The 22,333-nt window shown below is 40.2% G+C and overlaps 1 protein-coding gene across 2 annotated transcripts in view; it reads left to right on the top strand.

Moving 5' to 3' along the window:
• The window catches only part of CWF19L2 (CWF19 like cell cycle control factor 2), a 155,429-nt gene that overhangs the window by 81,888 nt on the left and 51,208 nt on the right, over nucleotides 1-22,333 (top strand). For both annotated transcript variants that reach the window (XM_042904088.1, XM_042904089.1), the window contains exons 11-12: nucleotides 16,861-16,974; nucleotides 18,575-18,712. In XM_042904088.1, the coding sequence (XP_042760022.1) occupies nucleotides 16,861-16,974; nucleotides 18,575-18,712 (252 nt within the window). The remainder of the gene's footprint in view (nucleotides 1-16,860; nucleotides 16,975-18,574; nucleotides 18,713-22,333) is intronic.

Raw genomic sequence — 22,333 nt, 5'->3', positions numbered from 1 at the left:
TTCCATTTGTTTCCATATATTTTTAAATTTCTTCTCTAATTGCCAGGTTCACCCATTCATTCTTTAGTAGGGTGTTCTTTAACCTCCATGCTTTTGGAGGTTTTCCAGAGTTTTTCCTGTGGTTGATTTCAAGCTTCATTGCATTGTGGTCTGAAAGTATGCATGGTATGATCTTAATTCTTTTATACTTATGAAGGGCTGTTTTGTGACCTAGTATGTGATCTATCTTGGAGAAGGTTCCATGTGCACTTGAGAAGAAAGTATATTCTGTTGCTTTGGGATGCAGAGTTCTAAATATATCTGTCAAGTCCCATCTGATCAAATGTATCATTCAGGGCTCTTGTTTCTTTATTGATCCTGTGTCCAGATGATCTATCCATTGTTGTCAGTGGAGTATTAAAGTCCCCTGCAATTGCCACATTCTTATCAATAAGGTTGCTTACGTTTGTGAGTAACTGTTTTATATATTTGGTGGCTCCTGTATTCGGTGCATGGACATTTAAAATTGTTAGCTCTTCCTGATGGATAGACCTCGTAATTATTATATAATGCCCTTCTTCATCTCTTGTTAAAGCCTTTCATTTAAAGTCTAGTTTGTCTGATATAAGTATGGCTACTCCAGCTTTCTTTTGAGTTCCAGTAGCATGATAGTTCTCCATCCCCTCACTTTCAATCTCAAGGTATCCTCAGGTCTAAAATGAGTCTCTTGTAGACAGCAAATAGATGGGTCTTGTTTTTTTATCCACTCTGACACCCTATGTCTTTTGGTTGGAGCATTTAGTCCATTTACATTCAGTGTTATTACGGAAAGATATGGGTTTAGAATCATTGTGATGTCTGTAGGTTTCATGTCTGTAGTGATGTCTCTGGTACTTTGTCTCACAGGATCCCCCTTAGGATCTCTTGTAGGGCTGGTTTAGTGGTGACAAATTCCTTCAGTTTTTGTTTGTTTGGGAAGACCTTTACCTCTCCTTCTATTCTAAATGACAGACTTGCTGGATAAAGGATTCTCGTCTGCCTATTTTTTCCCTGTTGAAAACATTCCATGCTCATGGATTGGAAGAATAAATATTGTTAAAATGTCAATACTACCCAAAGCTATCTACACATTCAATGCAATCCCAATCAAAATTGCACCAGCATTCTTCTCAAAACTAGAACAAGCAATCCTAAAATTTGTATGGAACCACAAAAGGCCCCGAATAGCCAACGTGATTTTGAAGAAGACCAAAGCAGGAGGCATCACAATCCCAGACTTTAGCCTCTACCACAAAGTTGTAATCATCAAGACATCATGGTATTGGCACAAAAATAGACACATAAACCAATGGCATAGAACAGAAACCCCAGAACTAGACCCACAAAAGTATGGCCAACTAATCTTTGACAAAGCAGGAAAGAATATCCATTGGAAAAAAGACAGTCTCTTTAACAAATGGTGCTGGGAGAACTGAATAGAAACATGCAGAAAGGGGCGCCTGGGTGGCTCAGTCGGTTAAGCGTCCGACTTCGCTCAGGTCATGATCTCACGGTCCGTGAGATCGAGCCCCGCGTTGGGCTCTGTGCTGACAGCTCAGAGCCTGGAGCCTGCTTCAGATTCTGTGTCTCCCTCTCTGTCTGACCCTCCCCCGTTCATGCTCTGTCTCTCTCTGTCTCAAAAATAAATAAACATTAAAAAAAAAAAAAAAAGAAACATGCAGAAGGATGAAACTAGACCACTTTCTTAGGCCACTCACAAAAACAAACTCAAAATGGATGAAGGACCTGAATGTGAGACAGGAAACCATCAAAACCCTAGAGGAGAAAGTAGGAAAAGACCTCTCTGACCTCAGCCGCAGCGATTTCTTACTTGACACATCCCCATAGGCAAGGGAATTAAAAGCAAAAATGAACTATTGGGACCTCATGAAGATAAAAAGCTTCTGCATGGCAAAGGAAACAATCAACAACACTAAAAGGCAACCAACGGAATGGGAAAAGATATTTGCAAATGACATATCAGACAAAGGGCTAGTATCCAAAATCTATAAAGAGCTCACTAAACTCCACACCGAAAAACAAATAATCCAGTGAAGAAATGGGCAGTAAACATGAATAGACACTTCTCTAAAGAAGACATCCAGATGGCCAACAGGCACATGAAAATATGCTCAACATCACTCCTCATCAGGGAAATACAAATCAAAACCACACTCAGATATCACCTCACGCCAGTCAGCGTGGCTAAAATGAACAAATCAGGAGACTATAGATCCTGGAGAGGATGTGGAGAAACGGGAACCCTCTTGCACTGTTGGTGGGAATGCAAACTGGTGCAGCTACTCTGTAAAACAGTGTGGAGGTTCCTCAAAAAATTAAAAATAGATCTACCCTATGACCCAGCAGTAGCACTGCTAGGAATTTACCCAAGGGATACAGGAGTGCTGATGCATAGGGGCACTTGTACCCCAATGTTTATAGCAGCACTCTCAATAATAGCTAAATTATGGAAAGAGCCTAAATGCCCATCAACTGACGAATGGATAAAGAAGTTATGGTTTATATACACAATGGAATACTACCTGGCAATGAGAAAGAATGAAATATGGCCTTTTGTAGCAATGTGGATAGAACTGGAGAGTGTTATGCTAAATGAAATAAGTCATACAGAGAAGGACAGATTCCATATGTTTTCACTCTTATGTGGATCCTGAGAAACTTAACAGAAGACCATGGGGAGGGGAAGGAAAAAAAATGGTTAGAGAGGGAGGGAGCCAAGCCATAAGAGACTCTTAAAAACTGAGAACAAACTGAGGGTTGATGGGGGGTGGGAGGGAGGGGTGGGTGGGTGATGGGTATTGAAAAGGGCACCTGTTGGGATGAGCGCTGGGTGTTATATGGAAACCAATTTGACAATAAATTTCATATTAAAAAACAAAACTTCTGGGTTATAGAAAAACTAAAAATTGAGTATATACTTTTTTTATTTTTAAATTTTATTTATTTATTTATTTATTTATTTATTTATTTATTTATGTTTTAATTTACATGCAAGTTAGTTAGCATATAGTGCAATAATGATTTGAGGAGTAGAATCCAGCACACCCTATGTATAACACCCAATGCTCATCACAAGTGTCCTCCTTAATGTCCCTTACCCATTTAGCCCATCCCCCCACCTACAACCCCTCTAGCAGCCCTTAGTTTGTTGTCTGTCTTTAAGTCTCTCATGTTTTGTCCCCCTCCTTGTTTTTATATTATTTTTGCTTCCCTTCCCTTATGTTCATCTTTTGTATCTTAAATTCAATGTATAAGTGAAGTCATATGATATTTGTCTTTCTCTGACTACTTTCGCTTAGGGTAATACACTCAAGTTCCATCCTGGTAGTTCCAAAGGCTGCCTTTCATTTTTAAGCAGTGAACTTTGACCTTTGTTCGACAAATATCTTTCACTGCCTTCTTTGTAGAAGTCACGTGTTCTCAGTTTTCTGAATCAAATATTTTAAATCTAAAGTAAACATTGCGGCCTTGCATTTATTCCACGACTTACCATGTTACATTACCATTTCCTTGGTAGTTTAGCCTTTCCTGCCACAGAACAGGAGCACGGAGAGGTCATCTCCCTTTGGTCACTTGGCTGGTTTCCTCCCTAGCCAAGCAAAGCAGGGCAGTGGCTGTACCTCTTTTGTACACACTCCTACCTCTTTTTTTACCCTCCGTAAACTATCTGTCATTTCTGTGCTCTACATTTAGAAATATCATCCGTGCGTTACTAGAGAGCATATTTCTTTAAATGAACTATTACTAAAGAGCAAACGTTTTAAGCTAAATTAAAGCCAGACAATTTCATAGATGATACATACATACAAACACGTTTTATAGTAACATAGAATCTTGTATCTATTCACTCTTCTTACATCTTGCATCAACTTCCTCTTGAAATAGTGTCAGCATTATTTGCTATATATTTCCTAAATCTGCTGTTTGCTTTTCTTATCACTGCATCAGCTCTTTATGGCCATCAGCCCTTTATCATCATCCTGTGGACCTCTGAGTACTTTTCTCTCCGTTCTCACTGTCTTTGCACAGAGTTTTTCCTTTGCTTAGAATGTCATTCCTCTTTCCCTGTGTTCCCGTAGTTACCTCCTATTCATCCTTTACATCTTAACTCAGATACCACATTTTCCTTTGGAAAGCCTTCTCTGTGGAAAGAAATCTTATAAATAAGATCAGTTATACAAATATATTATTACAGCTTTGATGTAAAGGAGAAGTATAGAAATATGGGTATACTGAAGAGGGCCCAGTGCAGTCTGGGCATCCAGAGAATGTTTTGAGGCTGTAGCCATTATTTTTGGATCTTATCATTAGTTTTGTAACTTTGCCAAAGGAAAAGCTATTTTATGACTGTGCTCTGTAAGACTTACTACTAAGTCACAGAAATAATCTTCACCATGGCTGTTAAGTATTATCCTAGCTGGGAGTGATGACCCATAGGCTTCAGTTACTGATTAGGAAACACCCGCTTGAATGACTTGTCGGCCATATTTGTTAACAAGCGCCATCCAGGTAGGTGTTTTGTTTTGTTTAATTGTTTTGTGCAGAGTATTCTCCCAAATGTAGTAACTTAGAGTAACTTGTAATTATTTTGGATAGTGGTGATCATATATATATCAGATTGAATTTTGGTATCAAGAATTCTTTTGAAGACTCTTATATTTTGAACCAAGACCCTCCAGAAGTTACCGAAGCCATACCTAGTTAGTTGGTTTTCTTGGAGAAGGAGGAATGACCAAGGAACAAGCTCTCCCCTGCACCAGTTCTCCTCTGTTCCCTCAAATGCTCAGTAGTCTGCTGTTGTCAGCGTTTCATTGTTTTTGTGTGTTTTGTTTTGTTTCTGTTGTGTAATTAAATTTAAGGGAAAAATGAAATGCTACTCCATATGGGCAATAGTGAGTCCTAAGACTTCTGTGTTCTCTTGAAGGGCTTGATTCTAATACATTGTTTTCGAGATTTCGGTGGGGGCGTGGTGATGGAAAGATGATGTCACATACTTATATTGTAGATTTGTAATTTAAGGGTACAATTTTAAGTTAAATCAACCCCAAAGTAAATTTTATCCTTATATGTACTTAAAAATAACTCTATATTCTACTCTTGTAGTATGCGTAACAAGTTATAAGAAAGTCAAATTTAATGTGGAAAGCCAAAAATAAAGGTTTTGTTTTAACAATCAAACCATTTTATTGAGGGGCTTCGGGGAAGGCCAAACAACTGGTAGGATGAGATCCAATGTCCTTGGCCCAGCTGTGATCTCCCCTGCTTTATAGTCCCTGAAAACAAAGTGCACTTTTCAATCTTGTAGTGCATAATAAGTGCGCACGTACCATACTCAGATTCTGAGTACAATAATTATAGTAGACGGTTGCTAATAAAGGAAGAGAAAATAAAATGAGTTGAGTGGAACTAAACACTAAAAAACAAAAAAAACCTTACTTCAGAGGTTTTTCACAGGCAAAAAAACGAGAAAATAAAAATCATAGAAAAATCATAGAAAAAGTTTATGGTATTTGTTATGTTCCTCTCTGCCCAGAAATACCCAGTGTTTCATCCATGTGAGACTCTCCGAATTAAGTCTAAATACTAAGTGATAAAATATTTTGTTTTAGAAGTCTCTGTCACCTGAGCATTATAGGATATGTGTAATAAAGAATTATTACGTTAAGAAAACCACTTTGCTTCTAATTCCCTTAATAATATTTTTTATTTAGGTTCTGTTTCTAAATTTATTTAATTAAATTTCAAGATGGAAGTTTATTTTTCACGACAGCAATATTGATTGATGTGTATAGTATTATAACTGCTGCCATTATTAATAGTAATAGAGGATATTTTTTGAGGACATCCTGTGTGTCAGGACTTGTTTTGATTGTTTTATTTATAGAAACTTATTTGATTCTCATTAAAATCCTATGAAGTCATTTATCTTCATTTTCTTTGGATAAATTAAGTGCAGGATGATCTGAGTCTCATTTAAGTTTTTATTTGGTGGCAAGAAATGAGGTTAGGTGTGTGTGCAATTTATAATTATTTAAAGTAAATAATAATTACTTAAAATAATTGCTTTGATGTAAATTGATGAACTGGTATTTGAAATATAAAAAAAAAATCTGATGTTGAAATTGATGTCATATGTGCCGGTTATGCAAACTCTAAACATGGAAATTTAAGTTGCCTAGAAATGCTCACACAGTTAAATAGAAAATTTCTCTATATTTTGTATATGTGCTTTAAAAAGTAAAGTATATTTTCAGGATGCATGGGTGCCTCAGTCAGTTGAGCGTCTGACTTTTGATTTCAGCTCAGGTCATGATCCCAGAGTTGTGAGATGGAGCCCCACATCGGGCTCCACACTGAGTGTGAGCCTGCTTAAGATTCATTCTCTCTCTCTCTCTTTGTTTCCCCGTCTGTCCGTCTACCCTGCTCCTACTCCTTTCCATCTAAAATAAAAAACTAGAAAAAAAGAAAAAATAAAGTATATTTTTCTTTATTTTTTTATTGTTAGGTGACTTCTAAGTAAAAGTATAATATGTATTCTTTGTAGAAACATGGAAAATGCAAAAAAAAACTTAAAAGAAAATAAAAATCACACCAAATCCTACCACTTAGTGATTATACACTGATAAATACTTTAAAGTAGTTCTCTCTAGATTTCTTTCCTTCTTTGTACTGACATGTTAAATATTTTTGTACAATTGGCAAGCAATGCAAAAAACACACAAAAATCTACATTTAAAAGATATTCAATGTTTCCCTTAAGTCTCTATCCATTATAACTGTGTAAACACATGCATAATTTACATAATTGTAATCTTTTTTGGTCTTTTTTAAAAAATTCATTCTGTCAACATTTCTCCATGCTGTACAGTATTTATTATTAAATTAAATTGTAATTAATCAACATATTTAGTGTCCCTAAAATACAATTTCTAAATTTTATTTTAGAAAAGGAGACTGAAGAAATTCAGAATGACCTATTTCTCTCTGCAAATTTGCCTGCAAAAAAAAAAAAATCGTTTTTCTCTTAGCAGTTACTCAAAATTTTTGCCATTCTCCCCGAATTCCTGGTTTATTCTTAGGAGTCACTTTGCTGCGTACCTGACTACAAGGTTGAATGTCTTCAGTGTCTGTCTGTTGTCCTTGTCCCCAGAAAACCAGTTTTTCTGTATCTCTCATCTGGCAGTGGGGACAGTGTTGTCATTGCCTTTGGGGTAGGTTCCTTCCCAGTGCTTATGGTCTCCTTCCTGTTCCGCCTCTGGAACAGTTCCCACCTTGTCTTGTATGGGATCTTCAGTATCCCTCTGTTGGCCCCTTTCTCGTTATTGGCAGATGCCCTTCATTCGCTGGGCCTGTGACACGAACAGCTTCCTTTTTTCTTGGCGACTTCACTGTCCTCCTCCCGCAAACCAGCAGGGAAGGGAGGTCCAGGCATAGGAGCATGGGTGAGGGTGCCGATGTGAGAGCAAGGTGGTATGATCTGAAGACAGTGTGTTGTTCTGAACGGCCGCACAGTGAGCTAGGAGCGAGGGAGGGCGAAGAAGAGGTTGGGTCATAAACACGGATCAAATCCCTGTTCTCGCCCTGGCTGTATCTCTTCACTTTGTGGTCCCAGTTTTCATCTTTCTGTGGATGATCTGTCACTGGAGCTCTGCACTCTGGGCTGAGCTCTAGACTCGCGTTTTCAGTTGTCTGCCTGACTTGTAAGGATGTACCATGACTTCAGAACCTATAAAACCATCCCCTTTACGGATGGAATTTCCCTTCTCTTAATTGCATGCTCATCCTGCTGTTTTTCTGAGTTTAAGCCACGAAGTCTTTAATTCCTTCTTCTGGCAGCACATTCAGATTTCACCAAGGAATAGCGTTTTACCCCACCTTCCCTCCTGTGCACACCTCACCCTTTTCATTTCTCCTGTCCCTGCCGTAATTCACTGCACCATTGTCTCTTGCTTCGAGTACGTCAGTAGCATCCCAAGTGATCTTCTTGCCATGATTCCTTTGCTTATCACAGTGTCCTTTCGATTGCCACCAGGCTTCATCTCAGTGCAGTTGTGGTACAGTTGAAAGAGCCCTGGGTTTGGGGAGTTAGAACCTCAGGTCATGTTTGACCTTCTTTACTCCTTTAGCCAAGTTAGTTATCTTGAGACAACGGCATTTGAAATACTTTTGAGAACTTCAAAATGTAATATAGGTACAAAATTTCTCTAAAACATGAATATGCCTTTACTTGGAAATCTTTAAGCAATACTGGATCTCTGCGCTTTGTTGTGGTTGTTTCCTTTACTTCTTAACCCTTTGCCATTTCATCTTTGTTTCCAAAGACGCAGTTCATTTGTACCCAAGAACACATCTGTTTCTCCATCCTGTGTGATCGGGTACCACTTGATTTATACTTTATCTTACTTAATAGTCTAGTGGAGATTTCTATCAACTCCCTGTTTCATCTTTCTCCCCCTCTCCATGACATTTAATTTATGAATTCCTTAACAGCTGGAACCATATCTTGTTCATCATATTAGACACATTCACACATTCATGCTGTTGGATCACATCATGATAAAAGTTATTCTGAGTGGTAGGAATTCATTGATCAGATGGAATGGAATGAAATAGAATATTAAAAAAAATGAAAAGTCTGCAATGTTTTTGATTTACTTTTTATGCCACTTATGGCCGTATCTTTTCAGATTGCCCAAAATTTTATCCAAAAGCTGGATAGTATCATAAAATATATTAAGCCAGTAGTCAAAATTTGGCTTGGTTGTTGAGTCCTTAATAAGGTACACAGGCATTCTCAGGAAGTGTGCAGATTTTCATTTGGGGGAAAGAAATTTTTTGTAATCACAAAACCTATCATTTTTTCAGTTAAAGGAGCATTGCCAACTTACCTTTTCTTTGAAAAAGTGTGTTTACTAAAGTGTTAGCGTTTACTAAAATGTCATTTTTTAAAAACACTTATTTTTTTAAAATATTTACTTGTTATTGAGAGAGAGAGTGGGAGAGAGGCAGAGAGAGAAGGGGACAGAGGATCTGAAGCAGGTTCTGTGCTGACATCAGAGATTCCGATGCGGGGCTTTAACTCACGAACTGTGAGATCATGAGGTGAGCCGAAGTTGGGTGCCCAACTGACTGAGCTATCTGGGTGCTCCTAAAATGTCCTTTTTACTGACTCATTTTATTAGAGAAATGGAATATTAGAAATAGCACATGATAGAACTAGTAAAGGAATGGAAATGGGATTTTAAAGCCAAAGATTTATATTGGATCCAGAACTTCATCATTTATTTTACGTGGTCCTTAGTATCCTTCCTTATAAAATATGGCTCAGTGATAGCCGTGTTACAAGGTTCTTGAAATCACATGAGATCTATTTTAGAACTTTATAAAATTAAATGAATATTAATTTCTTTTTTAAAAAAATTTTTTAATGTTTATTTTTGAGAGAGTGACAGAGTATGAGTGGGGGAGGGATAGAGAGGGAGAAACAGAATCCGAAGCAGGCTCAGGCTCCAGGCTGTCAGCACAGAGTCGGACATGGGGCTGAGCTGAAGTCAGACACTTAACTGACTGAGTCACCCAGGTGCCCCTATAAATATTAATTTCTATCTGGAAAAGTTGTCTTGGCTTTTTTTTTTTTAAGTTTATTTATTTTGAGAGAGAGTGTGTGAGCAGGGGAGAGGCAGAGAGAGAGGGAGAGAGAAAATCCGGAGCAGGCTCTCAGCTGACAGCACAGAGCCCAACATGGGGCTCAGTGTCATGAAGCATGACATCATGACCCGAGCCAAAATCAGATGTTGGACACTTAACTGACTGAGTCACCCAGGCGCCCCATCTTGGTTTGTTTTTAATGAGGAAAAAATATAAGGCAGTGTTTAGATTTTTTTGCTATTGTTGGTATACTAAATCACATATATTATCCTTAAATTTATCTATTTCATAAGTGTCAGAATAAAAATTTTTTTTTTTCTTACATCTGAAAGAACTCTGTCATTTTAGTGTGGAAAGATTCCAGAATGTCAGTCAACGTTAAAAAAAAATTTCTCAATCTTCTTTCCTCCTCTCATCCCTCCCCACCCCGGCAAATGCTGAAAGGAACCTGGTTAAAAATACAGCGTAAAGTCATGTGTTTTCTCCTAGCTGGCTTCACATGTAAGGCTTACAAAGAAGCAACGATGAAAGAAGGAAAGGAGACTGAAGAACGGAATTGGCTTTCGTACCCGCCGGCACCAGATATCACGCTGGCTGTACAAAATACGCGCCTAACAAAGTTAAAATCACTAGTGGTTAAATGTGTCCCAGATAACCCACTGTTGAAATCGTGAACTGTAGTCTAAAGTATTACTTACAGTTTTTTAGTAATGATCCCTCACGTTAATATTTGATTTTCTCCAGCTTGTGCGTGGTTAGTGTCCCTCCCACCAGCAGCTTCGTGGCGAAGAGGTTAGGCACCTCTTTACTGTACCCATTTGACGGGAAAGCAAACCGGGATAAAGACGTGCCTTTGGTCTGATGCTACAGCGTGCTCTAGAAGAGTTCCAGGATTAACGGGGTGGCTTGGGGAGCCGGGGGGACACGCTCGTAGAGCACGTTTCGGTCTGTGTGGGCCCCCCCCCCCGGGTCTTCCGAAGTTCGGCGTCGAGGCGCCGCCTCCCGGCGGCCCCTGCGGCGCCGCGTGTGAGATCCCGGAGCGGCATTTCCGAGCTCTGACCGCGCGTGCGTCGTGCTTTGAGGCCTGCGCTCCGTGCGAGAGGGTAGCGATCGCAGACAAAATACGCAAAGAGAAAATTGGGCGACGTGTAAGGCGCTTAGAAGTAGAGACAGCCCTCTGTGGATGAGAAGCTGCACAGAAATCCGCGACTGTGAGGAGCTGGGGCTTGCAGGGATCCGACTCCCCAAACAGGCAGCGCGGCCGAGAGGCTGAGCCCTGAAGTTCTCCTTCCGGCCTCTCCCTGCCTCATCCCTGCCTGAGGCCTCCTGGCGAAGGAGGCTGAAAAGGCCTTGAGTACTTGGACGTCAGCTCGCGGGAGACTGTGAAGGCGAGAGGTGTTCTCGGTGGGAGAAACCCACGCGGCCTCGCGGCCCTTGCTTGGACTCTGTGAACCGTGCCCAGTATCGCAGGGCGCGAGGTCATCGTAAGAGCCGGGAACCCCCGTGCATGGGGCGCACGCTGTCAGAGCTACCGATTACTGAGGGGTGAGAGGAGGCAGAGAGGCAGGAGGGACGAAAACGCACCTCCCACTGAAGCCCCGGGCGCTAGCGTCCCAGAAAACGTTAGTTTTCCTTCAGACAGACGGTAGAAAAGAATTGGGATGTAAACACTCGTTGCCAGTAAATTTCGAACGGTAGTGCCGTCTTAAAAGGACTCTAAGTATGGGTAGTAGCCTCGCTTACAAGTACAGAATAACATTCTGAAGAGTAGGTGAAACAATAGTAAGTCAAACAATAGTAGATGAATGTGGAGAAGAAATAATGTCCTAGGAATTTTAGAGATGAGAAGGGGTAAATCCTAGGAAGGCCTCAGTCAGATAAAGAAAGGACTGGATAAATGAAAGTGAGCTAAAGAGTATAGCTAATATTTATTGATCACTCACTTTATTCCTAGGCGTTGTTTTATTTTTTTATTTTCATGTTTTAAATATAATTCATTGTCAAATTGGTTTCCATACAACACCCAGTGCTCATCCCAACAAGCGCCCTCCTCGATGCCCATCACCCATTTTCCCTCTCCCCCACGCCCCATCAACCCTCAGGTTGTTCTCAGTCCTTAAGAGTTTCTTACGGTTTGCCTCCTTTCCTCTCTGTAACTTTTTCCCCCTTCCCCTCCCCCATGGTCTGTTAAGTTTCTTAAGATCCACATATGCGTGAAAACATATGGTATCTGTCTTTCTCTGCCTTGTTTCGCTTAGCATAATACCCTCCAGTTCCATCCACGTTGCTGCAAATGGCCAGATTTCATTCTTTCTCATTGCCAAGTAGTATTCCATTATATATATAAACCACATCTTCTTTATCCATTCATCAGTTGATGGACATTTAGGCTCTTTTCCATAATTTGCCTATTGTTGAAAATGCTGATGTAAACATTTGGGTACATGTGCCCCTATGCATCAGCACTCTCGTATCCCTTGGGTAAATTCTCCTAGGCATTGTTTTAAATACTTTGCATGTTTGATCCTGTAAATACCTTGTTATTTTATTTTACAAATGAGGAAAGTGAGGTAATTAAGTATACTTGGAAGGTTCTCTAATGAGGCAGGATTGGCGCGTGGGCTCCTGACCCTGGGATCCACGCCGGCATGCTCTCCTGGTGGGCTCTGGCCAGGAACTCATTGCAGAAAAGATAAGAGAAAACGTATCAAAGGTATTACAACGTATCAAATGAAATTACTGAAATAGCAAACCAAAAGTAAGTAGAGGTTATCAAAAAACCAAGAAAGAAATTAATAGATAAGCCTTTAGGAAGGCTGATCAAGGGGGAAAAATAGAACGCACAAAGAGTATTCCGAATTGAGAAAGAGAGAATTGAGAATTACTGAAAGGTGGACAAAACTGAGGCTGTTTGGAGTCTGTCTGGTACCATTATGCGCTTAGCACAAGGTGCTTCCCTTGAGCTTCTGCAGTCATGTGAATAACTCTGTACCAATTGAAAAATAGCCTTGAACCAGGATACGCATGTCGGTGAATGTAAAATGGCTTGATGTTCAGTCCTCCCATTGCCGTGGTTGGGAGCTTGAATGTACTGAGTAACCTGCTCTCTATGGACATAATTAAAGATAGAATAGGGATTGTTTAGAAAGCATGAAAATACCATGAACTGTAATTACTGCTTATTTATTGAAACTTTAAAAGATGGAAAATGGAAACAGGTGTTGTAGGGCCTTCAGTGATGACAAACTTGCCGAATACCAACTGGTGGGAAAATCTGATGTAGTGAAAGTTTTCCTTTATTTACAAGATGCCACAAAAGGATTTTAAGCAAACATTTAGAATTTTTAAATACCAGCTTTGAAGCAAGGCCCTGAATGCTTTTTCCTTTTCTTTTCTTTTTAATCAGCGTGTTACATGCAAATAGTGCTCAAAGGCTGATGTGAAAGAATGACGGTGCCTCGAGCCCTTTTCAGACCTTATCCTGGTCCTAAGATCCCAGTTTTAGTTCTTGGCTCTTTCTTCTGGCCTGGTTGTTTCATGTATTTTTCCATATCGTCTAGCTTCTTAACTGTGGCGGGTTATATCTGGTTTTCCTTGTGGCCCTTCTGGCCAGAAATGGACCTCAAGCATATGTTAACAAAATGAAAGCGTACCAGGTCCCTTTCTTTCTGTCTGTGATATTATCAAGCAGTTGCAAGTTTTTATCTTGCTGTTCTCAGGTAAAGTAATCATTAAATGATTTTGAATTAGTTTTATCCCTTGAAGAACAATAGAGATCAAAGGTTAGCAGTCTTTTTCTCTACAGACCAGATAGTAAATGTTTTAGGCCTTATGGTCTATCCAGTCTCTGTCACAGCAACTCAATTATATAGCTCTTAAGCTGTCATGGAATGAAAGCAGCTACAGACAGTATATAAATGGGTGAACACGGCTCAGTTCCAGTAAAACATTATGGGAACTAAAATGAGAATTGTATATAATTTTTATTTGTCATGAAATATATTCTTTTGATTTTCCCTCAACAATTTAATAGTGTAAAAACCATCCTTAGTTGGTGGGCCAAACAAAAACAAGCAGCTTGCTGGATTTGGCCCACAGGCCTTAGTTTGTTGGCACTGGTGTGATTCTTAAATAAGCGCCGTGTTCTGTATTATTGTAGTAGCCAATGTGGAATTGCTTGTATTTCTGTCGTGGGAACCCAAAGTGGGGAAACCTGGTGTCCCTTGGCATGCCCGAGGAACAGAGAGTAGAAAAGCATGGAGAAGAAGACCGTAGATGGGGCAGTGGGTTAGCTATGGGGGTAGAATTCATCTGTCCGAGGCATTTAGTAAGTACACATTGTTTTTGCCACTGTACCAGGTACTGTAGACAACAGGTAGTGTAGAGCTTGGTCTTTGGCCTGGAAAAGTGGCAAAGACTGATAATTGTAAATAAATAGACAGATAGTGACTGAAAAGATTATGGTCTGGCAATACAAGTATACCCAAACTTATGCCTACAGTTATCAACTGGATGGTAAATTTATAAAAATTAATGAGGAACTAGAGAAGAAGTGTATTTCAGGAAGCCCATAGTATTTGAATTTGAAGGGCCTTATGTGTTGTGTTAAGGTGCTTGGCCTTTATCCCACTGTCTAGGACAGTGTTTCTCTGTGCTGTAGGATCAGATTTTTTTTTTTTTTTAGTTTTCCAGCCCATTATGAACTAATAGTTTTATAAAATACAATAAAAATTATAGAAAAATGAAATAAAGATATTATAAAATATACGTCCAAATTTTAGGTTAGATTGAGCCAACGTAAAATTACTCTTTAAGATTGCTGGAAAAATTTATAAGCACCCAGGTTTTGTACTTAACTCCTCACAGGCTGATAACAAATATATCGTGGCTGACAATTCTCACACTGTCACTGGTCTGTGGGCCAACTTTGAGTGGTACTGATCTCTCCTAGCTAATATGGGGTCTCTGCAATTTTTCAGCAAACAATGACATAGTTATTTTTGTGTTTGGCATAATGAATTTTTTGTCAGCACAAGTGGTAGTTAGGTTTCTGGGTGGAAGGATGGAAACCAAGGAACCTTGGAGTCATCAATGCTTGAAATGTAGCTCAAAGTGGAGGAAAAAGTGAAATTGACTCTTTTGATTCTCATTAATTCACATACAGGATAATTCTTGCAGTAGCCTATAAACTTCTTGTAGGCAGGTACTGTATTTCTTTTAGTAACTACATAAGGCATGCACTTTTCAGAATATTTAATGAATGAATGAATGAGTCAGAGAGGTGAGGCAGAACCAGGAAAGAGTAGAGTATGTATAAAACTAGAATAAGAAGAGTTTCAGGCTGAGAATATAATGAACAGAATCAAATACTTTCAAATAAACGAGGGTGATAATTGATAAGTATTTATTAGATTTAGTAATTTGGAAGTCCTTAGGGAGATCACTTTAGTGACATGATAAACTTAGGTAAAAAATGTGTTTCCCATTTCTGTTATCCAGTAAGAGAATGAATAGAGATACCCTGTATTTAAAAAAAAAATTTTTTTAACATTTATTTATTTTGTGTGTGTGTGTGTGTGTGTGTGTGTGTTTTATTTTTGAGACAGAGAGAGACAGAGCATGAGCAGGGGAGGGGAAGAGAGAGAGGGAGACACAGAATCTGAAGCAGGCTCCAGGCTCTGAGCTGTCAGCGCAGAGCCCGACGCGGGGTTCGAACTCACAGACCGTGGGATCATGACCTGAGCCGAAGTCGGATGCTCAACCGACTGAGCCACCCAGGCGCCCCTAACATTTATTTATTTTTGAGAGACAGAAACAGAGAATGAGCAGGGGAGGGGCAGAGAAAGCCCCTGAAGCAGGCTCCAGGCTCTGAGCTGTCAGCACAGAGCCCAGTGTGGGGCTCGAACCCACGAATCGTGAGATCATGACCTGAGCCAAAGTCAGACAGACACTTCACCAACTGAGCCACCCATGCGCCCCTCCCTTTTTTTTTTTTTTTAATTTTTTTTTTAAGGTAGAGATACCCTTTAAATATGACACATCATTAGGGCGCCTGGGTGGCTTCGTCAGTTGAGCATCCGACTTTGGCTCAGGTCATGATCTGATGGTTTGTGAGTTTGAGCCCCCCGTGGGGCTCTCTGCTGTTAATGCAGAGCCCACTTGGGATCCTCTATCCCCTCTCTCTGCCCCTCAGCAACTGTGTGTGCACATGTGCTCACTTTCTCTCCCTCTCTCTCTCTCTCACTCTCTCTAAAAAATAAATAAAAATATTTAAAATATGACACATTATTAACTAATGCTAATTATTTGAAGAAGAAAAGTGATAACTTTAATTAGTATTGTATGTGAATGTAAGATCAGTATTGTATTTTTTTCTTCCATCTTAAAAAGGGAACGAAGTCTCTAAATGGAGTTGAAATTGGTTTTTAATAATTTGTTCTGAGTTGAGCAAAAAATTGAAATGTGAATAATTTGGTTGGTCTTGTTTCAAATTGATCTTTAATAAAGCAGTTATCTAATATTTTTTATGTGATTCTTTGTTAGAACCTTTCCAGTAACATTCTGTTTTCATCATAGAATAAAGTTTAATCTTAATCTGTACTGTACCAGGCAAGTATTTGGCCAGTAGTTTGTAGGAAAAAGATTATGGATTGAAAGTATGTGGGATATAAATTCTGAAGAGTCCGGGAACCGAAAAGCATTTGAGGGCTGTTAATGGAAAGAATAGAAGTTGTCTGGAGCATCATTATAGCAGCTAATGTAGCAGTTTGTTGTGTCCTTTAGTTGCTTTATGTCTTATAAACAAGTTTTAGTAGCATCTTTAAATTGAAGAAACACACATTAAACATGATATCTCTTGCCTAAATTATGGGCACTCCCATCCAGTGCATGTGTGAATATTGGTACTTGGTCATCTTTAATATTGTCTAGATGGAAACGTTATTTGAATTTTCCCTCTGTGATTGCTTTTCAAAAAAAATAAAATAAAATGGACTTTGGATATTTTCCCCCCCTTTTCTCTGAAAAGATCATGATCATTTTACATCACGGTGGGTAATGAAATTCCAGGCAACTTAAGATAAACTGTAATTTTTATGCTGTTTTTTATTATGAAATATAAATATTCAGTACTCATCACAGAATTTCAAAAGTTCTCTCTACATCTTTCCATAGAATGAAGACCAAGAAGTGGTCCTGGTCAGAACAGATCGGTCTGGAGGAGTGTGGCCTGTGAGCACAGCAGGAAAACCTCTGGAATCTACAGGAGGAAGAAGGAAGAGGCAGATGGTGTGTTTATCATATGTCATTTTTAATTTGGAATTCCTTTCCCCTCCTTGGCTTTGTTTGCATCAGACTACTTCAGAATATTTTCTAAAGTGTAGGTTTATACTACAAGCATTAAAAGGTAGTAAGTTATAGTATTACTTTTATTCTCAGGTATATCCCTTTGCATTTTACAAAATGGAATCTAATTCAACTATGGGTTTCAAATGCGAACATGGAGTGTTTAAAGCAATTTTAATTTTGTGTACGTTGTTTTTGTCTTTGTTTCTGACTTCCTTTTACATATTTACCGTAGCTCTTAGGGAAAATTTTGCATTAGCTAATTTGAGCCCTGGTGATGGGGTGTCGATATACAATAATGTCTTAAATATGTGGTTGCTGTGATCCGTTATAAGCCTTATTTTCTTTTCCATCTTCCAGCTCTACCAATTAGTTTTTAGCACTACCCTGAGGCTCTAGAGATGGTAAAAAGAGTGTATTCAGTTTTACCAAGTTAGATTTTTTGTTTTAAATTTGGAAGATCATACAAACGGTAATTGGGTCCACAGAAGATTTGTTTGTTCATAATTTTTCTGTCATATGTTTACTATTTGTCTATTGAGTGCCTGTGCTGCTGGAGAGAGTAGTTGGTTCAGCAAATAGAGCGGGATAGATCCCTCCTCTAATGAAATGGGAAGAATTAAGGGTTTGGAGCAGAGATGGGGCAGGAGAATAGTAAAGGTTTGAATTCTGTGGAATGACGGAACTGGCTAGGGAGCCATAGATGCATTATCCGATGGCATCAAGGGCTCTGTTTGAGTTGCTTGCGGCCAAGCACTTGCAGGTACAGGGTAAAGAGGGCAGACACATTCATGTGGGACCGAGGTTTGCCTTTTGAGTGTAATGACAGGATAGGAGGGCCAGAAATTAAGGGTCTGGAACCAAGGAGTGATTGAAGCCACGCAATGTGAGATTTAAGCTAGTGATTTCAGGAATCGGAATGTTGGGAAAAGTACTGGGAATGTGCTTCCAAAGGTCTCAAAGAGGTTGAAGAGCAGGTTTTGTTTGGCTAAGGGAGTGTGATGATAAGAGACATATGGGAGATGTGACTTAGGAGAAAATATATGACACTTCTCTTTGCTACAGGTAGGTATGGAACCCAGTGATAGAAAGACCCAGGACTGACTTAGATGAGAATCAGAGTATCAGCCTCGTCCCTGGCAGAGCTGTGTGAAATGAGTTTGCTCATACTTGCCCTCTGTTTTCGGTGTGCTCACTTTATCTCCGGATGGCTGTGCGCCTCCCTCCACAGCAGTCAGGAGTTACTCCAAGGACAAGAGCAGACGGGAGGGAAGAAGGTTAAAGCAATTCTGCCTTTTCCCCCAAACCCGGAAGTCAGATAATGCCATCCCTGGGGAAGAAGAGAGTAATGGGGCAGAAAGAGGAAGTGGTATTTGAATGGAAATTCTTCCAAACCGGAAACACATAGAAAAGGGATAAGCTGGAAGGAAAGCTTGTGATACGTCGTGGCATGTGTACATTTAATATGAAATTTACAGGTAATTAAAAATACTTCAGAGACCCAGACCCATGTTTTCACTAAATAATGTTCATTTTCTCATAGGCTTCAACTCACGAAGAAAAAGAAAGGGTTAGATACTTTCACGATGATGATAATCTCAGCCTAAGTGATTTAGTCAAGAACGAAAAGATGGGAACAGCAGAAAATCAGAACAAACTTTTTATGAGAATGGCATCTAAGGTAAGATTTATTCCTAGGATATCTTTCAGTTTTTAGAAGCTGGTTATTCCCATCTAGCAATGATGTATTTTTCACAGAGGTCTGTTCTTTCTGATCTTGATTTATTTGAATAAGTCAAACCCTTTGTAAGATGTTAGGAACATGCATTTGGAATTGATTGGGAAGTATATATTTGAGATTGATTTTGTTTTTATTTTTTATCTTTATTTATTTCTTTGAAGTTTATTTATTTTGAGAGACAGAGAGAGAAAAAGAGAGGGTACGTGCACAAGCAGAGGGGCAGAGAGAGGAAGAGAGAGAGAATCCCAAGCAGGCTCCATGCTGCCAGTGCAGAGCACGATGTGGGGCTTGAACTCTTGGAAATCAAGAGTAGATTGCTTAACCAACTGAGCCTTAGCCACCCAGGCACCCCTATTTCGTTTTTAAATATAAGCTCTGGTTTAGTTTTTTTATGTATGCTATGAAAATGTTAATTGTGTATTTGATCTACCAGTTAAGGGAAAGTCTTGGGCCAGAGTTTAATGTTAGCAACATGCTGCTAGTTAGGTGACCAGTATGTTTTGTCTTAATGTTCCTCCAGTTCTTCATAATATTTACCACAAGGAATATATTTGAAGTAAGGTATTATGGATTATAGAGGAGGCATCTTAGAATAATCTTAAGTCTGTTTATATGAAAACTTGTATTTGAAAACATTTTTTTAATGTTTATTTTTGACAGAGAGAGAACAGAGTGCAAGCAGGGGTGGGGTAGGAGAGAGAGAGAGAGAAAGAGCGAAGGAGACACCGAATCCGAAGCAGGCTCCAGGCTCCAAGCTGTCAGCACAGAGCCTGACACAGGGCTTGAACTCACGAGCTGTGAGATCATGACCTGAGTTGAGGTCGGATGCTTAACCGACTGAGCCACCTAGGTGCCCCTGAACACTTGTGTTTATATTTCATATTTAAATGAAAATGTATATTAATACATCATTATGGTTAGTAGGATTAATATTTGTTGCAAGATAGCATTCTTTGTTGCAGTCCCTTCCAAACTTGCCCACTAACATTTTTGATACAAGAGATATTTAAGCTCAGCTGTCTAACAGGGTTTGACTCCCCTGGAGCATCAGCTTGCTGTCTCTTTGCAGATGCAGTTTTCCTGGAAAACAGCTGTCTGCATTTGTTTACATATTGTCGAAGATTGTTTTCACTCCATAACAGCCAAGTTGAGTGAGTTGAATCGAGTTGAGTGAGTTGAATCGTTGTGACAGAGACCTTATAGCCCCCAAGGTGAAATATTTGAAATCCTTTGCCCATGCCTTTGTGATACCGTTGGTTACTTTTTGGTGGTGGGCGTTTGGACCAGGTATCTGAGGTACGGGAGGAAGACTCTCCTGCCTGGTGAAAAACTCAATGGAAACTAGAATAAAGGTAACTAGAGGTATCTGTGTATGTATATGTATGTTGGGAGGAGTGACACAAACTTGGGTTTAAATAGAAATGGTCATTCTTCCCATCACTAAGAATTGTAAATTTAGCCCTTAGGATCATTTCATTTCTCTTCATCTGGAGGGAAAGACTAGAAATCAATCCCCTAGGGTCTGGAATTTCATTTTTATGAAAGTTTTCTTCTCAGAAATGGGGCAGACCACTTTATATGGAACTCTGAATTAAATACACTTTTAGTAATCTGAGCCTAGTACGTTCAGGTGTATACACAAGATTAAAAAAAAAAACCTGGTTAAAAATTGTAATAGTCATTTGTTCGCTTGTTCATTGAACAGCTGAGGGGTGCACAGTAGTCCCTATGCTGGTGCTGTGAGTAGGGATCCGATGAGTTCCTCCCCTCCAGAGGCTTATGTTTCTAGTGGATGAGACAGAAAATGAACAAATAGATGGTATAAAATACTATATAACATAAGTAATATTACACAAAATAGAAAATATTTTTGTAGGAAATAAAGCATAATCGGAGGTGATAGGCTGGTGTTTTCAGTAGAGAGTTGAAGGCAGGCCTCTCCCTGGAGGTGGTGTTTCTGCAGCCTGCGAACAGAGTCGGGGGGTGGGGTCCACATGAATATCTGGGGGGAGGCTATTCGTGCAGAAGAAACAGCACATGCAAAGGGTCCACAGCAGAGGCGAGCTTGGAGCATGTGTGACCTGACCAGGGGCACAGGGAGGTGGGACAGGGGAGCAGAAGAGGCGGGGGACACAGCAGGTCTTACAGGCTGTGGTGTGGGAGCGCACGCTTTCGTTGTTAAGTGATGGGACGCCATTGTGAAGCTTCGTAGTAGGACAGTGTCATGATTTGGCTTATGTTTTGTAGTTGCCCCACAATTCTTGTGTGTTCTGTTCTGTTTTTTTCATTTGTGGAAGTTTCTCTTGTCATCTTCCAGCTCCGAGGTTCTTTCCTCCACTGTGTCTGGTCTGCTTATAAACCCATCATTTCTTCATTTCCGTTGTAGTGTTTTTAGGCTCTAGGATTTCTTTCTGGTTCTTAGAGTTTCCACTTCTCAGCTTACATTACCTGTCTGTTCTTGGTGAGCCTACGCTCCTGGACTGTGAGCCTCACCCGTACTTGTCAGTTTGTTTTCCCTGCTTAGTTGGGAAGGGATGGCTGGGGGGGCTGGAGTCAGGTGCTCCCTTTACTTCAGGTGGGTTAGGCCATGATAAAGCCCCAGCAGGTGCAGCTCTGGTAACATTGTTCCACCTGAGAGCTGGGCTTAAGATGAACAGAATGTTCTGGTGTATTTCACAGTGGTGCTCCTCTCCCTGCCTGCTGCTGGAAGCGAGAGAGCACCTGGAGGTAAAACTCACACAACTGTGGGGACTTTATCCATGACTGGGTCCCCCTGGAGTTTTTAACTCTCAGACTTGTCCATTTTGTCCACACTGAGCCTCCAGCAGTTTGTCAGCTAAAGCTTAGGTTTTCCTGGCCTGGCGGTGGTTCCCACGGAGCCCCTGCTCTGTGCACACAGATAGATTGTGATTCCCCGTACCCCCCTGACTGGCTCCCTGACTTTGGGGTAGAGTCGCTTTCCTGAGAGGCTAAGGAGAGGTGTTGATTTTTCAGCTTCTTCAGCTTTATACTTGTTTTTGGGGCAGAGTGGCAGCTTCTCAGCTCTTTAAATGCCAGGCTGGAAACTGCTGTTTTATTTTTGAAAGGATTTTTCTGGCAGCTCTTTCAAGAAGATGATGTAGGGAGGCAGGAGTGGAAATAGGGAGATCACTTTAGGAGGGTCTCGCATTAACTCAGATAGAGCCTGGGATTAGAGTGTAAACTGGTGAGAAGTGTTAGGCCTTAGGGGCAGTGCTGATGCTATTTACTGAAATAGTGTTAGGGGCAGTGCTGATGCTATTTACTGAAATAGAAAACCCTGCAGGGGTCACATATCGCTGGAGGTAGGAGATGGGGAATACTCTCACACATACGTGATATACGAAATGCCCATGAGACATTCACATGGTGCCGTGGGCTCATTGCCATGGAGCTCTGGGTCTGTGTTGGCTCCCACAGACGCTTGGGTGCTCTGAACATTGAAATGTGTGTAGAGCCATGGGACCCAGGGAATTATTAAAGTGGCTCTGAAGACTGAGCTCTGGAGCACTGTGTGGAAGGGGACGAGGAGGGTTCCACAAC

Source organism: Panthera leo, chromosome D1, assembly GCF_018350215.1.
Source record: "Panthera leo isolate Ple1 chromosome D1, P.leo_Ple1_pat1.1, whole genome shotgun sequence".
NCBI classification, from domain to species: Eukaryota; Metazoa; Chordata; class Mammalia; order Carnivora; family Felidae; genus Panthera; species Panthera leo.
The sequence above is the reverse complement of the archived record's forward strand: the minus strand, read 5'-3'. Positions and strand labels throughout refer to the sequence as shown.